General features: G+C 46.9%; 2 protein-coding genes across 2 annotated transcripts; both read right to left on the reverse strand.

The window, feature by feature from the left end:
• Positions 1-13,090: 13,090 nt before the first annotated feature.
• LOC109774011 (uncharacterized) lies at positions 13,091-14,625 on the reverse strand. The gene is made up of 2 exons (XM_020332729.4): positions 13,471-14,625; positions 13,091-13,367 (listed from the first exon to the last, which is right to left on the reverse strand). Exons 1-2 carry the CDS (start codon positions 14,547-14,549, stop codon positions 13,289-13,291), a joined length of 1,158 nt encoding a protein of 385 aa, XP_020188318.1. The 5' UTR covers positions 14,550-14,625; the 3' UTR covers positions 13,091-13,288.
• Positions 14,626-14,954: 329 nt separating this feature from the next.
• On the reverse strand, positions 14,955-16,290 carry LOC141022858 (uncharacterized). Its single transcript, XM_073499131.1, has 3 exons — positions 15,690-16,290; positions 15,372-15,551; positions 14,955-14,980 (listed from the first exon to the last, which is right to left on the reverse strand). Exons 1-3 carry the CDS (start codon positions 16,288-16,290, stop codon positions 14,955-14,957), a joined length of 807 nt encoding a protein of 268 aa, XP_073355232.1.
• Positions 16,291-18,446: the final 2,156 nt, after the last annotated feature.

Below are 18,446 nucleotides of genomic sequence, written 5' to 3' on the forward strand. Positions count from 1 at the left end.
TCTTCCCCTAGCTCATTAGAGAGGATAGCAAAGTATATGTGAGATATTGAGAGAGCTTTTCTCATCTTCCTCCTCTTGGATATCATGACCTCCTAAGGGAGAAGATCCTCTTGTGGATATCAAGGCCTCCTCTTGGAGAAGGATCCCCATCATAGGATCATCAAGACCTGTTTCCTCATAGGATTGGGATGAACTAGTTACCTATTGTATCTTCTTGTGTTGGATTTGCACCTTTGTATCTCTCTTTGTGTGATTGGATCTAGCACATGTGTGATTGGATCAAGTCAATTTGAGTGTTCCTCTTGTTTTGCCCCTTTGTGTTCTTCTTGTTCTTGGGGATTTCCCCTCCAATTCGTGAAACATCTCCATCTAGGGTTCCACCCTACAGCATCTTGGTATCACGAGCCATGGTTTCTCACAAAATTGGAGCCCCCCTTCTTGTTCTCTAGCCTAATTTTGTTGTGTTCTTCCCCAATTTCGAAAATTCCCCACCAAAAATAGCCCCAATTTTTGTGTGTGTTTTGTTGGTTTGATGAGGTTTTGTTGGATTTGATCCATGGATTTGCTTGGTTTCAAGTGGATCTAGCCTTCCGCCCATCCATCTCCACCTTTCCCTCCACGAAATCCACCAATTTCTTCCATTTTTCCATAAATTTCCGCCCAAATCGGTGACCCCCGGGCACCCGGACCCCCCGGGCAAGTTCCGCCCAACCCCGCTGACCACCCCGGGTGCCCGCACCCCTTACCCCCGGGCCACCTTTTCCGTCCAACCCCGCGGACCACCCCGGGTGCCCGCACCTCCGACCCCCGGGCACCCGCACCTCCCAGTTTCAGCTCACTGATACGTCTCCGTCGTATCTGTAATTTTTGATTGTTCCATGCCAATATTATACAACTTTTATATACTTTTTGGCAACTTTTTATACTATGGGACTAACATATTGATCCAGTGCCCAGTGCCAGTTCCTGTTTGTTGCATGTTTTATGTTTCGCAGAAAACCCATATCAAACGGAATCCAAATGGGATAAAAACGGACGGCGAATATTTTTGGAATATTTGGAGAATATGGGAAGAAGAATCAACGCGAGACGGTGCCCGAGGTGGTCACGAGGCAGGGGGCGCACCTACCCCCCTCGTGGGCCACCCGTAAGGCGGTTGCTGCTCTTCTTTGGCCGCAAGAAAGCTAATTTTTGGAGAAAAATCTGGGCGAAGGTTTCAATCCAATCGGAGTTGCGGATCTCCATATATATATGAAACGGTGAAAGGGCAGAAGACAGGAACGCAGAAACAGAGAGAGACAGAGAGACAGATCCAATCTCGGAGGGGCTCTCTCCCCTCCCACGCCATGGAGACCATGGACCAGAGGGGAAACCCTTCTCCCACCTAGGGAGAAGGTCAAGGAAGAAGAAGAAGGAGGGGGCTCTCTCCCCCTCGCTTCCGGTGGCGCCGGAGTGCCACCGGGGGCCATCATCATCACCGCGATCTTCACCAACACCTCCGCCATCTTCACCAACATCTCCATCACCTTCCCCCCTCTATCTACAGCGGTCCACTCTCCCGCAACCCGCTGTACCCTCTACTTGAACATGGTGCTTTATGCTTCATATTATTATCCAATGATGTGTTGCCATCCTATGATGTCTGAGTAGATTTTCGTTGTCCTATCGGTGGTTGATGAATTGCTATGATTGATTTAATTTGCTTGTGGTTATGTTGCTGTCCTTTGGTGCCCATCATATGAGCGCGTGCGTGGATCACACCATAGGGTTAGTTGTATGTTGATAGGACTATGTATTGGAGGGCAAGAGTGACAGAAGCTTCAACCTAGCATAGAAATTGATGCATACGGGATTGAAGGGGGACCAATATATCTTAATGCTATGGTTGGGTTTTACCTTAATGAACGTTAGTAGTTGCGGATGCTTGCTAATAGTTCCAATCATAAGTGCATGGAATTCCAAGTCAGGGATGACATGCTAGATGTGGCCTCTCCCACATAAAACTTGCTATCGGTCTAGTAAAGTAGTCAATTGCTTAGGGACAATTTCACAACTCCTACCACCATTTTTCCACACTCGCTATACTAATTTTATTGTGTCTTTATCTAAACAGCCCCTACTTTTTATTTATGCGCCATTTATATTCTTGCAAACCTATCCAAAAACACCTATAAAGTACTTCTAGTTTCATACTTGTTCTAGGTAAAGCGAACATTAAGCGTGCGTAGAGTTGTATCGGTGGTCGATAGAACTTGAGGGAATATTTGTTCTACCTTTAGCTCCTCGTTGGGTTCGACACTCTTACTTATCGAAAGAGGCTACAATTGATCCCCTATACTTGTGGGTTACCACTCACCAACAAAAACCGTTTTGGCCATAACTTTCACTCTCGAAGTCCGATTTTGACGTTCTTTAGCTCGTTGAGTAGCTATTGACATCCCCCATCCATCTAGATAGGTTCCAACATCATTTGACTCCATCAAAATTTTGGCATCTTTGCCTAGGCCATCCACCATATCATCCGCAAAACCACCATAGCTTTCCGCAACCTAACCCATTTTGCTCCTTGTAGCATTTGTGGTTGCTTGAGTGGCGACTTGAGTCTCCTAAGGTGTTTTGGCTACTTAGGGACGGTTGCTTCGTCATCAACAACCACCACCACTTCCGCATTGCTAACTCTGGAACCACCAACGCATTCCGCTACCACCATTCGACATTTTCCTTTGAGATTTTGAGTTTCCGGTTTTTCCGTTTCCTAGGGTGTTTCGGTTAACTAGGAACGGTTCGACATCGACAACACCGCCTTTCAACTTCAACAAGGATTCAACATCGACCACCTTCACCAATTTGACACCCTAACCGTAAGCAAGAACGGTAACTTCTATATCATCTTGGTATCGTGGTATCCCATCATTGTACACTCTTGCAATTACATTGTTAACCCCTTAGCCCATTTTGCGTCACTTGCCTATCGAGACTAGCCTTTGATTATTGTCGGCAACGTTACTTGTGCACATTAGTGATCCGTACCTTCCATGGCATACATACCATATCATATTGGTATCATCATATCATCCCTTGTGTCACAAGATTGTTCCTTCATATACACAATTGCTATCTTGGTTTGTGCATTTCACATAAGTGGCCATACAAAAAAAGAGAATAAGCTTTTAAGCAAAAAGAGAGCAAAGAAGCTTGTAAGCAAGAGCCATAGCATAGCCACATTGCATACCATACTACCATATTGATCATCCTGGATCATCGTGTGCGAAACACCGGAACATCATACATATATAGCTTACTTGGGATAGAAAGTTGATACATTTTGCATCTTATAGGTTGTGCACAAGTGATGTATCCGCATATTGAGCAATCGTGTTAGCATCTCTCTAGAGTTGTGCAACACGAGCGTTTTCCGTGGATTCCACATTTTGTGCTCATTCCTTGGTTGCACGACCCCACTTATCTATCCGTGTGTGTGTGTGTGTGTTTTCGTGTGCCACCCATTGCTATTGGTCTACTTGTTTCACTTGCGAGTTTGTGAATCTTTTCCAACATTATTGACTCTTACTAACATTTTGCATCAATTTTTTTGTCACTATCCTCACCAAGCTCCACCATAAGCCTTACTTGTGTAGGTGTGAGAATTGACAAGATCCGGTACCAATTGTGCTATTTCCTTGTTACATTATTGAGTGCTCATTGATCCATCTTCAACATTGGAAAGGTACATTTGGTCTAGTTCTTTCCTTTCTTCCACTCACATTTGCTCGAGTCTTGTGATGGATAGGCGAAGAGATTCATCTCCGGTCTTCCACGACAATGACGGTGCGAACAACTACATCACCAAAAACCCACTCTTCGGACTACAACGAGCAATGCACGGCATTGAGCGACTCACCGTCGACATTCACCAAAGCGAAGCAAGGAAAATGGACTATATCGACACCAAGTTGGATGAACAAATGGATCAAGTACGAGACATGGTGGCCAAATACAAGTCTTCTTCCCCTTCGTCATCTTCACGGCGGAGACGCTCAAGTCGCACACCTTCGGAGCGGCCACAAGATGCAAGTACCACACAGTACCGTCAAGAAAACCTTCATGAGCACAAAAGAAGACCGAGAGACGAGCACCACCACGAGCAAGCTACGGCTACCACCAGCACTTCGGCATCTTCGCCAAGTGTTATCAAGGCATCTTCGCCTTTGGACGTACGGCATCTTCGCCTACTTCCCATGAGTACGCCTACATCGAGCTCATCAAGTCCAAGGCGAACACGTACAAGCGAGGGTGACACTTCCATCTTCGGAAGCCCCTCAAGGAAGACGGTCGAACATGGGAAATTCCCTTCGGTCATGGAGATGAGCTACGAGGTTCCACATCATATGGGCCTCATACAAGACAATGACGAGACGGTCGAGCAAGGGCCATCCCCTTCAACCATGGCGGCGAACATGAACCTCTTCAACAACATGAAGACGGCACCTCAATGGGACTCTTACTCCGAGTCAAGCTACGACACCGCACATGAGACATTATCTTTAGTCCCGGAGGAGCATGATGATTTTCCACTTCCTACGGCATTCATCTTCGGAGGCGTTATGGATGAGGAGGTTGAGCATGGGACTATCCCTTCAACCAAGGCGGTGATAGGAGTTGAGCATGGAGACAATTGCACCTACATCTCTTCGACACCCACATATGACGAGATGCCCCAATTCCCATGGGAGGAGAGCCACCCCATCATGAGTGATATGAGTGACTCCGCCATATGTGACATTGAGAGCATTTCCTATGAGAGGATGAGTGTGATAACCACTAGCCCCACACACGAGATTATGCAACACATCCTATGTGAAGTTGAGAGCCATTTGAGTGACTCCACCAACCATATGAGTGAGAGCATCTTACCAGGAGTGGGTGAGCCACAACACTTAGTGAGTGAGGTAGTTGAGACGGCACGTGAGGCCACTATGATTTCTAACGACTTAACCTCTACTCTGAGCGTGTTTTCTTCTTTGGTGCCAGGTCTCCTACATGACGACATGCCTATCCTCGTCGAGTCCATACCTCCAATGGAGATGACGATGGACATGGTGGACGATAATGCACCCCCCACATGGTTCCATCACGATGAAGATGACCACAACTTGGTCTTCGACACCTCACCTACAACACATGAGCGATGCTCCAAAGGTAACATAGGTGATGATGCTTCTCTTGTCCCACTAGTGGACTATCTTACCAATGATTGCTTGCATGATGTTGACACACCTATTACCATGCTTCATGCTGGTGCGACCTCCTCATATCATGACTTACCAATTTATGATGAATATGATGATGAGCATGTCGAGTTACCTAGTTGTGATGTTATGCTCCATAGGATATCATGTGAAAATTCTTTTGGTCACATCATGTTCGACAACCCTTTAAACTTGTCATATGCTATGAGTGAGATCTCCCATATTGCATCATTCCAATCTCAACATAGTAACTATGCATGCCCCATTCAAATAAATCCCATTTGCACTTATGGCATAGATGACGAGATCATGGTTATTGGCATTTGTTTTTCTTGTCATGATATTGACATGCTTCCTTTGCATCATATCCATCATATGCCATGCCATGATTACCTAGCTTCAGACATACATTGTTTTGGATGTTGTTCCACTTCTCTATATTATGCTTTCGATATTGCCCAAGAGGAGACCCACATAGTTTCCTCATACATTTTAGGAGATTTTGTGCCATCATATTCATTGCATGATTCTCATGAATGTGTGCACCGTATGCTCCCCATGAATGACAATGCTATTGATGTGCCATATAATTGTATGCTCAATTTGCATTCCCATCGTGTTATACATAACAACTATTCATTCATGATGAACGACATGTTCTTATACCATGCAACAAATTTCTTTGAGCATTGCTTATCTTGTGCTAACTCACACATGCACATACACATCATGATGGATGATGTGTAAATTTACCACGTACACATTTTCTTTGGCTTGTGTCTATTTTGTGTAGGTACCCATACTTACTCGTCAACCTCGCAAGACCATGAGTTGACAAAACGAGCTCTAGAGAGCACTGATGCCTTGGGAACCCGTGAGATGTGTCACCAACCATTCCCTCCGCACAATGACTTCGCACATTTCTTCTACATGGCCCTCACATGGCTATGGGTTATTCTCCATTACATATTATATGCCCATCTTTCCATGTTCACTTTGCATGACATGCTTATTCATATGCCTTTACCATGCATTTGTGACCCATGCTTTGCATTACACACGATGATTGATTCTACTTGTATGTGTATTTGCAAGCTTGGTGGAGATATTGCTTGTTCTTGCCATGTTTCATTTATGATCCATTCCTATGATGATACATTGATCTTGCTTTGTGTTCATGCTTGCGATATGCCATGTGCATTGCCTATGCCTACTATTTTCTCACATGACATGATTGACATGATTACCTATAGCATGTTGTATCTTTGCACTACTAGCTTGAATGATTTGATTGCCTCACACATGATGAACAATTACTCTTTCTATTGTGTTGAGTGCCACACGATTTTCACTACACCCTATACACGTTATGCTTGGATTGTCTGGCACTTGACACATGTGTTTAGACATCTCATATTATTTGGTGTTGTGAATGATTCTTATGCTTAACATCGACCATTTGTCGAACGCCTTCTGCATGATTGCTATGAGCTTGAGGTAGATGCTTATTCTCTTGACACACATATTTACATCGATACCTCATATTTACATGCTTGTTTTCGTGATGTCCTTGATTTTGCTCAATTTATGCACTTACATGACATGTCACAATCCCTTGTCACACCATATGCTATGCTTGATGACGACACTTGTTCGGTGAATCACCTCTTGAATGCTTGGTTTTGCACTATCGCTAACCACATTTGTTTTTCCAAGTGTTTGTTGTCCTTTCTCCTTTTGAAGGAATCACAAGACGGTGCGACATTGGAGAGTGCCCATTTCGAGCTTCAACATGATATGTGCTTGGCGGTCGTCCACTTCTACACGGTGACGCCCTCTCTTTCCCATGGTGATGAAGATCACGATCCGTGGACGAATCTCTCCCAAGGGGGGGGGATGATGCGGAGCATCCCTCGACCATCCCCATGGACGTCCCGTCACCACCACAAGCACGAAGAGAACCAATGACAAGAGCACACGCATGTGCCGTCGAAACCGAGGTTAACCCTTTCCTCTTCGAATTTCATTCGGATTCACACGGGAGTCGGATTCTACCTCAAATGGAAACTCTATGCACTCTTAGGTACCATGAAGAAGACAGTGAAGAGGTGAGGACGGAGGAGCAAGCACCTATGGAGGAGGAGACGGAAGAAGGACGCTCGAGACGTGAAGCAAAGGAGGTCCCGGACTACCCCGGGTGCCCGACCACCTCCTACAACCGGCTGGGCGAGCCCCTAGCCGCCCCGGGTGCCCGGCCAGGAAGGCCCCGGGTGCCCGGCCCTTGCATGGCGCTGGCCTCGGCCGCCTCGGGTGCCCGGCCCCTTGCCTGGGCGCTGCCCCCGCCACCCCGGGTGCCCGGGCCATCACCCCCGGGTGGCCGGCCTCCTCCTGGGCATGGCCACAGCCCCACCGGGTGCCCGGGCCATCAACCCTCGGGTGCCCGGCCCCTATAGCCACTTGGTCACGACCTCCCTGACCGGACCGGGTGCCCGGTCCTCTGCACCCCGGGTGCCCGAATATCTCCTACCGTATCCCCTCCGGGTGCCCGGACCCCTTTACCCCGGGTGCCCGGACCCCTCTGGTTGTGCCTGTGTGCACTATGGGCAAAAGACCCTTGTACCCCCATTTTTCCCCAATTATGTCCCTAGCCTATATAAACTCTTCCCCTAGATCATTAGAGAGGATAGCAAAGTATATGTAAGATATTGAGAGAGCATTGCTCATCTTCCTCCTCTTGGATATCATGACCTCCTAAGGGAGAAGATCCTCTTGTGGATATCAAGGCCTCCTCTTGGAGAAGGATCCTCATCATAGGATCATCAAGACCTCTTTCCTCATAGGATTGGGATGAAGTAGTTACCTCTTGTATCTTCTTGTGTTGGATTTGGACCTTTGTATCTCTCTTTGTGTGATTGGATCTAGCACATGTGTGATTGGATCAAGTCAATTTGAGTATTCCTCTTGTTTTGCCCCTTTGTGTTCTTCTTGTTCTTGGGGATTTCCCCTCCAATTCGTGAAAGATCTCCATCTAGGGTTCCACCCTACAACAGATGTTTTATATACATTATTATGCTATTTTATATCTTTTTGGGACTAACCTATTAACCTAGTGCCTAAGTGTGAGTTGCTATTTTTTCCTTGTTTTTGTCTTTTACAGAAAAATCAATACTAAACGGAACGAAACTTTTTGACGATTTTTCTTGGACAAGATGAGACCTATGAGGTTGTGGTCCCCCTGAGGCCCTTCTAACCCTAATCTCAGCTCCATAAATACCCAAATATTCCCCGTATACGAGAGGGCACACCAAAAATACTTTTCCGCCGCCGCAAGTTTCTGTCCTCTTGAGATCCCATTTGGAGACCTGTTCCGATACTCTGCCGGAGGGGGATTCGATCATGGAGGGTCTATACATTACTTTGTTGCCCTTCCAATGATATGTGAGTAGTTTATCATAGACTTACGGGTCCATAGCTAGTAGCTAGATGGCTTCTTCTCTCTCTTTGATCTTGAATACAATGTTCTCCTCGATGTTCTTGGAGATCTATTCGATGTAATCTTCTTTTGCAGTGCGTTTGTTGAGATCCGATGAATTGTGGGTTATGATCAGATTATTTATGAAAATTATTTGAGTCTTCTCTGAACACTTTTATGCATGATTAAGATAGCTTTGTATTTCTCTCTGATCTATTGATTTGGTTTGGCCAACTAGATTGATCTTTTCTCGCAATGGGAGAGGTGCTTTGTAATGGGTTCAATCTTGCGGTCTCCTCGCCCAATGACAGAAGGGATAGCGAGGCACGTATTTGTATTTTTGCCATTAAGGATAAAATGGTGGGGGTTATTCATATTGATTGGATCTATCCATCTACATCATGTCATCTTGCTAAGGTGTTTCCGTTCTTGTTAGCTTAATACACTAGATGCATGCTGGATAGCGATCGATGTGTGAAGTAATAGTAGTAGATGCAGGCAGGAATCAGTCTACTTGTCACAGACGTGATGCCTATATTCATGATCATTGCCTTAGATATCGTCATAATTATTCGCTTTTCTATCAATTGCTCAACAGTAATTTGTTTACCCACCGTATGCTTTCTTTCAAGAGAGAAGCCTCTACTGAAAATTATGGCCCCCGGGTCTATTCTTATCATATTATTTTCAGATCTACAAAACCCAAAAATACCTTGCTGCAATTTATTTACCTTTACTTTATTTTGCACTTTTATTTATCTTTTATACCTATCTCTATCAGATCTCATCTTTGTAAGTAACCGTGAAGGGATTAACAACCCCTTTATCACGTTGGGTGCAAGTATTTGTTTGTTTGTGCAGGTGCTATCATTGGAGACTTGTGTGTTCCTCCTATTGAATTGATACCTTGGTTCTTAATTGAGGAAAATATTTGTCTCTACTTTGTTGCATCACCCTTTCCTCTTCAAGGGAAAAAGCAACACAAGCTCAAAAGTAGCAACTAGCCACAACATCTTATTCACTGTGCTGAAATGCTATTTTTCTACTAAAATGCAATCGAATGTTGGTATTGAATAATATGTGTATGGGTTTCCCCACGCCGATCAAAAACCAGACGGGTATGGGAACATTTTTATCTCCGCGGACGGGTATGGGGATGATCATGGGAAGGCTGTCGCAGGGACGGGGATGGGAGTCCAATACCCGCCTGGGTAATCCCCATTGCCAGCCTCAGTTGTTGCACCCATCTCTTAAAATAAGAGTTTTTATATATCTCTGGTTATCGTTTGGTCAAATGTAGGATCATAGAAATGTTCAAACCTCTTTTATCTTAGATGGAGATCACATATTCTATATTGTTTTTCTTTGACAAGGATGATCACTAAAAACCTCCAATTTAATTTCTCTTCGAAAAATTCCCAACAGAGTCCACACACCATACTCAGTATGAACTCAAATAGTATGTAATGATCTTCGCAACAACTATGGGACATCCTCTAGTTAAGTTGAGATAAAGTACCATGAAGTTTCCATAATCCATATGCGTCATCTCATCAACTCATCTACTTGGCTTAAAAGCCACAGCCTTAATGGTTTCTTCCTAGGAAATTCATCTCCTTTCCTCATAAGAAATTACTATGATCCACACCGGAGCTGCAAAATGATAATTGCAAACAACTAGGTCATTTCTCAATGCTAGCCCAATAATGAATCCTAACTGGCCAATGCCCTACGACAGACTTGGGTTGCACTCAAGATCTGGTGCCCAAGTCTCTATAACCAACCCACTAGAATTGTAAATAGTTTTTTAGCCTTTTATAGAGGAAATCAGCCGTCTAACTACGCAATGAGCAAACCATAGATCATACTTGGTCAGCAATCTCCAAACCTTTAAAAAGACACTCCATGAACAAAAACTACACTTTGTTGTTATTCTTGCAATACAGTGAGTTGGTAGGCAAAAAGCCCTCTCTTGGTAATAGAGGGTAAATGGCTATTGATGGCGACAAAAAATATTTCCATCTCTCCTCTCTCTCAGCATTTCTTTACTAAAAAAATCAAAGTCATTGAAGATTAGGGGTTGGAATCTTTTAACCACGACCACAAATCTATTATTCTCAAATCTGGAACTACAAAAAAATAGCTGGAACTTCTCCCTTCAGTCTATGTACCCTGACCCTATTTCTCAACTATTGTCCTTGTGATCCGTTCGACCAATAAATTATGACGCCTTCTTTCGAATAAACCCCATTACTAGCCCTAGGTTGTATGGCTTTGGCATCGGTTTCTAAGAAAATATACTCGCACTGTATTAAACATGCCATTCACCCCATTTTTTCCATTGACTGTCCTCCTTCCAAACAAAGATGCAACCATGTCAGCTGACACCTTTGCCACCTACCCCCTAAAGCCTTAGCCAAACTGCTTACCAGCTGACTTAAATGCTTTATCCCTCTTTTCGTCCACAAGGAGGAACCAAACAAGTTGATAAAGCGATGGGATATCACTGAAAACTTCATTGACGATGCTAACCTTTTGAGTTGTTATCACTCTAGGAAAGCACATATTATGTTTGATAAACTTGACTTCAACAAAGCTTTCAACTCATATCACTGGGGGCCTCCTTAACAATTCTATCGCACATGAGTTTCCCATAGACCTTGTTCTCTTCGGTCCACCTAATCTTTCATTCAAGTGAAACTGATGTCCTGCTCAATGGTGTCCCCTGAAATTGGATCAACTATAAGAGTATCCCCCTTTTTCCAATATGTTTTCAACATAGTTGTTGCCTTGCTCCAACGCATGGTCATCCATGCCCACAACAATGGCCTTCCGTGTCAGCCTATCTACCCTAATGTCCCTCCCACTATCCTCCAACTTACACTGGCATTCAACTTAAAATTATTCTTCATGACTTTGCCCTTCAACAAGCCTTGCCATAAACTTCCACAAAATAACTTATGTGTCACCTCACATCAGCCCCAAGTTGTTATCGATGTTGCCTCTTCCATTGGTTGTGATGTCTCCTTCTGTTAGACTCCCTCCATCATTTGCATCCATCCGCCTTCCAGTCCATCGTCCTTAACTTCCATAGTTACCTCTCTGGCTGGGCAGCCTGCCTACTGTCTCGAGGAGCTAGACTAACTTTGTCCTTGAATCCCTTGCCACTTCATGTCTAACACGATTAGACTGGGCCACCAAGGAAACTTGCATAGGGGCTCAGTGTCTCGTTGCTCGGCAAAATATTTGCAAACCAAAATAATTTGTTTTCGAGCCATTACAAAACCTGTTGCTTCAAAATAATTGCTCACTTATGAAATTTCCCTTCAAACTTTTACATATTCCAGATCTCCATGGGTCCATTTGTTCCACTTGCGATACTCTACCGCCATTGCCAACAAACAAAACAACCCATCCTTTTTTTAAACAATCAACAACCAACTTCAAGCCTTCAACAACTATCCTTTGTCCTCACCAACAATGGCCTATCCACCTTCTTCTAGGCTAACAGTTGGATCCTGGACCAACCTTTATCCAATGCCTTCCCTGACCTATTCTCATTATACCAACACCACAATCCTAGTCCCAAGAATCATGTTTGATGGTCTGTTATAAGGAACCACCTTATTGGTGTTGTCTTGATAGAATTGGGTGTTGTTTTGTCATTGTTGCGGGATTTCAAAACAAATGGATCCAATGATGAAAGATTCCTCACTCATCAGACTTCATTTTTGTCAATGAAAGCATACAACTTGCTCACCTCAAAAGACGACAAAGACTTCAATGCTACTCTTTTGGAATTCCAAAGTGCCAACAAAGCTCAAAATCTTTATGGACTCCTCTTCAAATACCGGCTAAGCTCTAAAGACAATCTCTCCCACGAGAACATCACGGAGAACAGTTTTTGCCCAAGGTACGATGTTGCTTCCAAAGATGCGCTACACAATTCATCCACCACCGAAGGCCGCCCCAAGTATGGCTTGGCTTGGGCCTTACGTACACCCTATCCATTGCTCAGATTTGGGACATGGACACCTCGGGCACCTCGGCTTCAACATCACGCCTTCGGTTGTGCACCCCGGTCTTTGGAAAATTTAGGATTCAAGGAATGGCTTGGTCTTCCACAATGAGTCTAACTCTTATGTTGCAACTATTAGAAACATCGTTTCCAACTTGATGTCTAGACTTTTAGCTACAAGGAACCTGATTAGAGGTCGTCGCTATTTCTTGGCGGCAATACCTCTCCTTGCCCGCTAGCACATCTATGTATATCACTTGTCAACTTGTTGATACTTTCAGTAATATATTCAGGCGAGGATCCATCCTCCTCCTCCTTCCCCGGTGATTGTTCAAAAAACACATGGCCACAAGACCCAAAGAACCAAGCTCCTGTAAAGTCAAATTATCATAGTGATGGCCAAGGTGGCATTAGAGTTGCACGAGCCAAATGATGCCAACTAAAGTCAATATTAATAGTACCGCCAAACCATTATACAGATATAGTCAATATCTGCATAATTACTTCCTTCCCTAAAGTAGCTTTGTGCATTTTAAGATGATTCACCGATCACCGCTTGCACTTTGCGCAATAATGGTTGCTCCTCGCCATCGTAGAGCCGCACAGGTAGCAGAAGCAGTGCCCGCACCTGCAAATCAGAGGAAACAATGAAATAAATAGTTTGCACTCGGCGCACATAAAAAAATTGACTGTTGGTGTGCAGGAGCGAGATTCAGTGAAGCTGCAGCTACCTGCAGGCGATGAAGGTGCAGCCGTCCACCCTCTCGACGTAGATCTTGCACTTGGGGCACCGCTGCCACTTGCTCTGCTGCGCCACCTTCCTCAGCAGCAGGTCCTCCCGCCCGCGCTCGTCGTCCCCGAGCCGCTGAAACTCGGCGCACTCCACCCCCTCGTGCCACGGCACCTTGCACTTCGCGCAGAACACCCGCTTGCAATGGGGGCACTCCACCTTCGCCGCCGCGTCGCCGTCCCCGGGGTCGTCGTCCACCAGCAGCGCCGAGCAGTCCTTGAAGGGGCAGTAGAACTTGAGCTCGCCGAGCGCCATGTCGCAGAGCGCGGCGCCCCACCTGTGGAACAGCGGCGCCGGGATCACGCGCCGGCACTCCTCCGGGTGCAGCACGCCGTCCTTGCAGCCCGGGTCGGGGCAGCCGATGGCCAGCAGGTTCTCCTCCACCCTCGCGGCGATGTACTGCCTCACGCAGCCGGCGCAGAACGCGTGCCGGCACCCGGGGATGCGGAAGCGCTCGACGCCGGGAACCGTCTCCATGCAGATCGTGCAGTCGAAGCCCTTGGCGCTGTTGGAGCATTCGCCTTTCTCGAACAGCTTCCTCTTGCCGCTGGCGATGTCTTTGAGGAAGATCAAGCTGCAGCCATCATCGTCGTACAGATCGATCACTTGAGGGGGGCTGTCGTCGTCCAAGTCGATGACTTGACGCGTCTCTGGTTTCGACGGAGATCTGCTGGAATCGACAGGAAACAGGGGCAGCTCCGATCCTAGTTTGCGCCTCCCCTTGCGGCCTGGAATGGACCATTCGGAGGCCCCGGCGACGGCGGTTCCGGAGGAGGAGGGGACGGTGGCCTGGTCGCGAGAGGGGTCGAGGGAGAGGAGGATGGCCTGCTGGATCTGCATCTCCTCGCGGCTGTTGGAGGAGCCAAGGACTGTCACGTCGTCGTCCTCGTCGGACGAGATGTCGATGGGGCAGAAGGGAGCGTCGGCCTTCGCGGCGGCGGCGGCGGTGGCGGAGGCGGAGGACGCCATGGCCGGCGACGGGTGGTGTCCCGCCGGCGGCGGCGCTGCTCTGCTTCCCATCCGTCGTTGGTTGTGGGCTGGGGCAGTTTCAAATTGGAGGAGATTGCGGGACGCGTGGACGGGTGCGATCTACTGGTGCGAGAGAGAGAGAGAGAGAGGTGGGGGCTGGATTTTGTTGGATGTGGTGAATCAAAATTAGGCCAACTCCACCGCGCGACTTCAAACGGACGTCCGGTTTGGTCGGATTTTATCTCTTTGGGTAGGACGACGGGGTCGTGTCCGGGCCTGTCCTGGGATGTGGTGGCCGTGCGCCCAGCGCGCTGTCGCATCCGTTTGCCCCATCCTGCCCGCCAGGGCTAAAAATGTCCATATTTTCATATCAAAACTAGTTTGCACGTCCAAATATTTGTCTGAAAATGAAAATAGTTTTACAACCCAATTGAAATTGTCTTTAATAAAATAGTTTTACAACCAAATCGAAATTGTCTTGACTGAACATAAAATGATACATCTATTGGTTGCCAATGTAATCCCACACGTACTCAACCAAGTCATTTTAAAGATCCAAATAAGTGTGCCAATCACGCAGCTCACGGTGGAATTGGACAAACTGTTCAAATGTGGCCGGTTTTTGGTGCAGGGGCTCAACATTTTCACCTTGATAATCAAATCCTTGGTCAAAGATACTCTCATCACTCTCGTCCTCGACGATCATGTTGTGCATGATCACACAAGCAGTCATCACCTCCCAAAGCTTCATTTCATTCCATGACAGTGCATGGTTTCGAACGATACCCCACCGGGATTGGAGCACACCAAAAGCACGTTCCACATCCTTTCTAGCACTCTCTTGCATTTGGGCAAATCTCTTTCTCTTCTCACCTTGGGGTTTCGAGATTGTCTTCACAAAAGTTGACCACTGAGGACATATACCATCAGCTAGATAGTATCCCTTGTTGTACTGGTGGCCGTTGATCTCAAAGTTGACAGGTGGGGAGTGGCCTTCTGCAAGCCTTGCAAAGACTGGAGAACGCTGCAGCACGTTGATATCATTGTGAGAACCTGTCATGCCGAAGAAAGAATGCCATATCCAAAGATCCTGCGAAGCCACCGCTTCTAATATGACAGTGCACGCCTTGAGATGTCCCTTGTATTGGCCCTGCCAAGCAAATGGACAGTTCTTCCACTCCCAGTGCATACAATCTATGCTGCCAAGCATGCCTGAAAAGCCTCTAGCTGCGTTGGTCACCAACAATCTCTCTGTATCAGCGGCAGTTGGCTGCCTCAAGTACTCAGGGCCAAACACCTCGATCACAGCCTGGCAGAACTTGTACATTGACATCAGACATGTTGTCTCACTCATACGCACATACTCATCCACCAGATTGCCTGGAATTCCGTATGCAAGCATGCGGATGGCCGTGGTGCATTTCTGGTAAGAGGAGAATCCAAGCTTGCCAAGGGCATCCGTCTTGCACTCGAAGTATGGGTCATGAGCAACCACTCCCTCTCGGATACGATTGAACACATGCCTTGCCATTCGAAAACGGCGACGGAATTTATCCGGCTTGAAGAGCAGGGTGTTGGAAAAGTAATCGGCATAGAGCAGGGCGTGGCCTCTCTCCCTGTTGCGGTTCAGGTTGGGAGCACGGCCAGGGACTGACCCACTGTACCGAGGAAGCTGCCGTTGAATGTGGTCGTGAACGACTAGTGCAGCCACCACAAGATCTTCATCATCCGACGACGAATCGTCCGATGAACAAATGAAGTGGTGGAAGAAAAACTCATCTCCATTGTCCATGCCTTTGTGGGCAAAGTGTCGAACACCTTGCGGTCGTGGTGGCAAAGAGGCCGCGATGATCACCTCAACGCAGCAGGGGTGGTTGCCGGCCGGCTACTGGCCACTCTGAAGCTCTCGTCGGAAGCTGCCGCGGCCGCCGTGGTATGTCGCCGGCGGTCGTATCCCCTCTGCCACCGGCAACGACGGCGACGACCAAACCTCCTCCGATCGACGGCTAAAACTACGGCGAAAGCGCGGGCGTGGTGGCGGCCATGTCGGTATGTGGTTTGATATGGACAGCCAGGGGCTGCGCGGTGAGGAGGCGGCCGGAGAATAGCGGCGGCGCCAGCGGCGGGGAGAGGGGGTGGAGGCGTTGGAAGCGAAGGGACTGCTAGTGTCCCCGACAGGCGGGCCACAGGAGGACAAGGGCGTGCAGCGAGCCCGTCCGCGTGATGTCCGTTTGACCCCAAACTCGGCGCAAGTTTGGACCGGGGATAGGTCAAAAACGGACGAAATCCGAACATTTGTTCGTTTGGGGCCGCGCGTTGGGCCACGTTATTCGTCCGTTTTATCTCAAACGGACGCACCTGGACAAGATGAGGACGCGTGGTAGAGTTGGCCTTAGGGCTAGCAAAAAACTCAAACGTCGCTGTGGCTCGCTCATCGGCTCGTAAAGGTAACGAGCAAAACACTCTCAGTTTATCTTCTCGTAACAATCTAAAAAAAAGTTCTTCTTGTAACGATGCTCCTTTTTATAGAAAAAACTAGCAAGATATTTGTGATGTAACATCAAAATACATTTGTATGAGTAGCTTATCTTGTGAGAGAAAATGATGAACGAAGAAAAGCCTTATTTGCAAATATGAAGAGGGGTATGGGTATCTTTTTGCAAAATTGCCGTAGTTTCCTTCCTATCCGTCAGATATAAATCAGACGGCCTATATTGCAGGATGGCAGGCACACCATCATCACCAATTCTGTTTTTTATAAGAGAAAAAATAATGGTAAATGATTCTAATGGGTGACCGATCCGAGCGCTGTCTAAGCCCCCTTGCTCATCGCAACCTCATGCGGCCTCTCCTCGTCTCGTTCTTGAGGTTGCGTGACACCACCTGTCATTCTCTCCTCTCCCCCTCCCCCCAACGTCCACCTTTGTAGTTTCATCACACCGCCGTCCACTCTCCCCTAACTCGTGTCTCACCATGTGCGTGGGGTTGTTGCTGCTATGAGTAGAGACCAACACTGTCATCGCAGGGATGCACGAAGCATGGGCGTTCCTTGCTACAAAGTAGGACCACCGCGGCTGCGAGTCCCGAAATCTGGACCTGGTTCTTGCGCAGGCCCCTTCACCATTGTTTAGGTACACAGTTTACATTCCGCGAAGTCTAAACTTTTTTATAATCAAAGTACAATGTGTCCTTCTTCAGCCACTCATGATCCTTTCATCGTGTGGTTGTGTGACACAAAAGGGCCGGGCATCGAGAGCCCAAGATGCTACAATGTTCACCATCACACTCTCCCCCTTGCTTTGAGAGGGGCTATAGACTACCGTGGGCGGGCTCTAGGTCGATGCGGGCTAGCCATCCACCCGATGATACTACAAGTTCGCCAACCAATATTGCGGCCGGGTCATACAGTGCTACAAGCCGGTGGAAGCGTCAATGGCGTGTTGCGACCGCCAATGGCGGGTGCTATGATTGTTCACCAAGGATGTTATGACTAGAGACAACAAATGTTGCGACCCGATAGTTCTTTTCATCATTTTTCCTACTAAAGTTGCGATATCTAATGGTTTTGCGGGTAGCAATCGAGCGGCTAGCAAGGCATGTCTAGTGCTCTCCAAAAACAATTACATTGTGAGAACATAGTCTTGCACATTCTACCCGCAAAAAAAAAGTCTTGGTACATTCAATCAACTCCGAAGAGTTTACGGAATTGCTCCATGTACAAGGCACACCCCTCGCTTCTAGTGGACTGAACCGCACTGTTGATAGGTCTTAATTTGCAAACCTCACATGCAGCAAGAGAGAACAGGACCGGTATCTTTTACTCCCTCAGATCAGAAAAAAAAATGTCCCGGCTTTGAACTAAGGTTTGGAAAAAAGATGTCCCAGCTTTGAACTAAGGTTTGTTTTCCGATCAGAGAGGGGGTATCATTTAAATGGTAGAGTAATCAT

Source organism: Aegilops tauschii, chromosome 5 (genome assembly GCF_002575655.3).
Source record: "Aegilops tauschii subsp. strangulata cultivar AL8/78 chromosome 5, Aet v6.0, whole genome shotgun sequence".
Lineage (NCBI taxonomy): Eukaryota > Viridiplantae > Streptophyta > Magnoliopsida > Poales > Poaceae > Aegilops > Aegilops tauschii.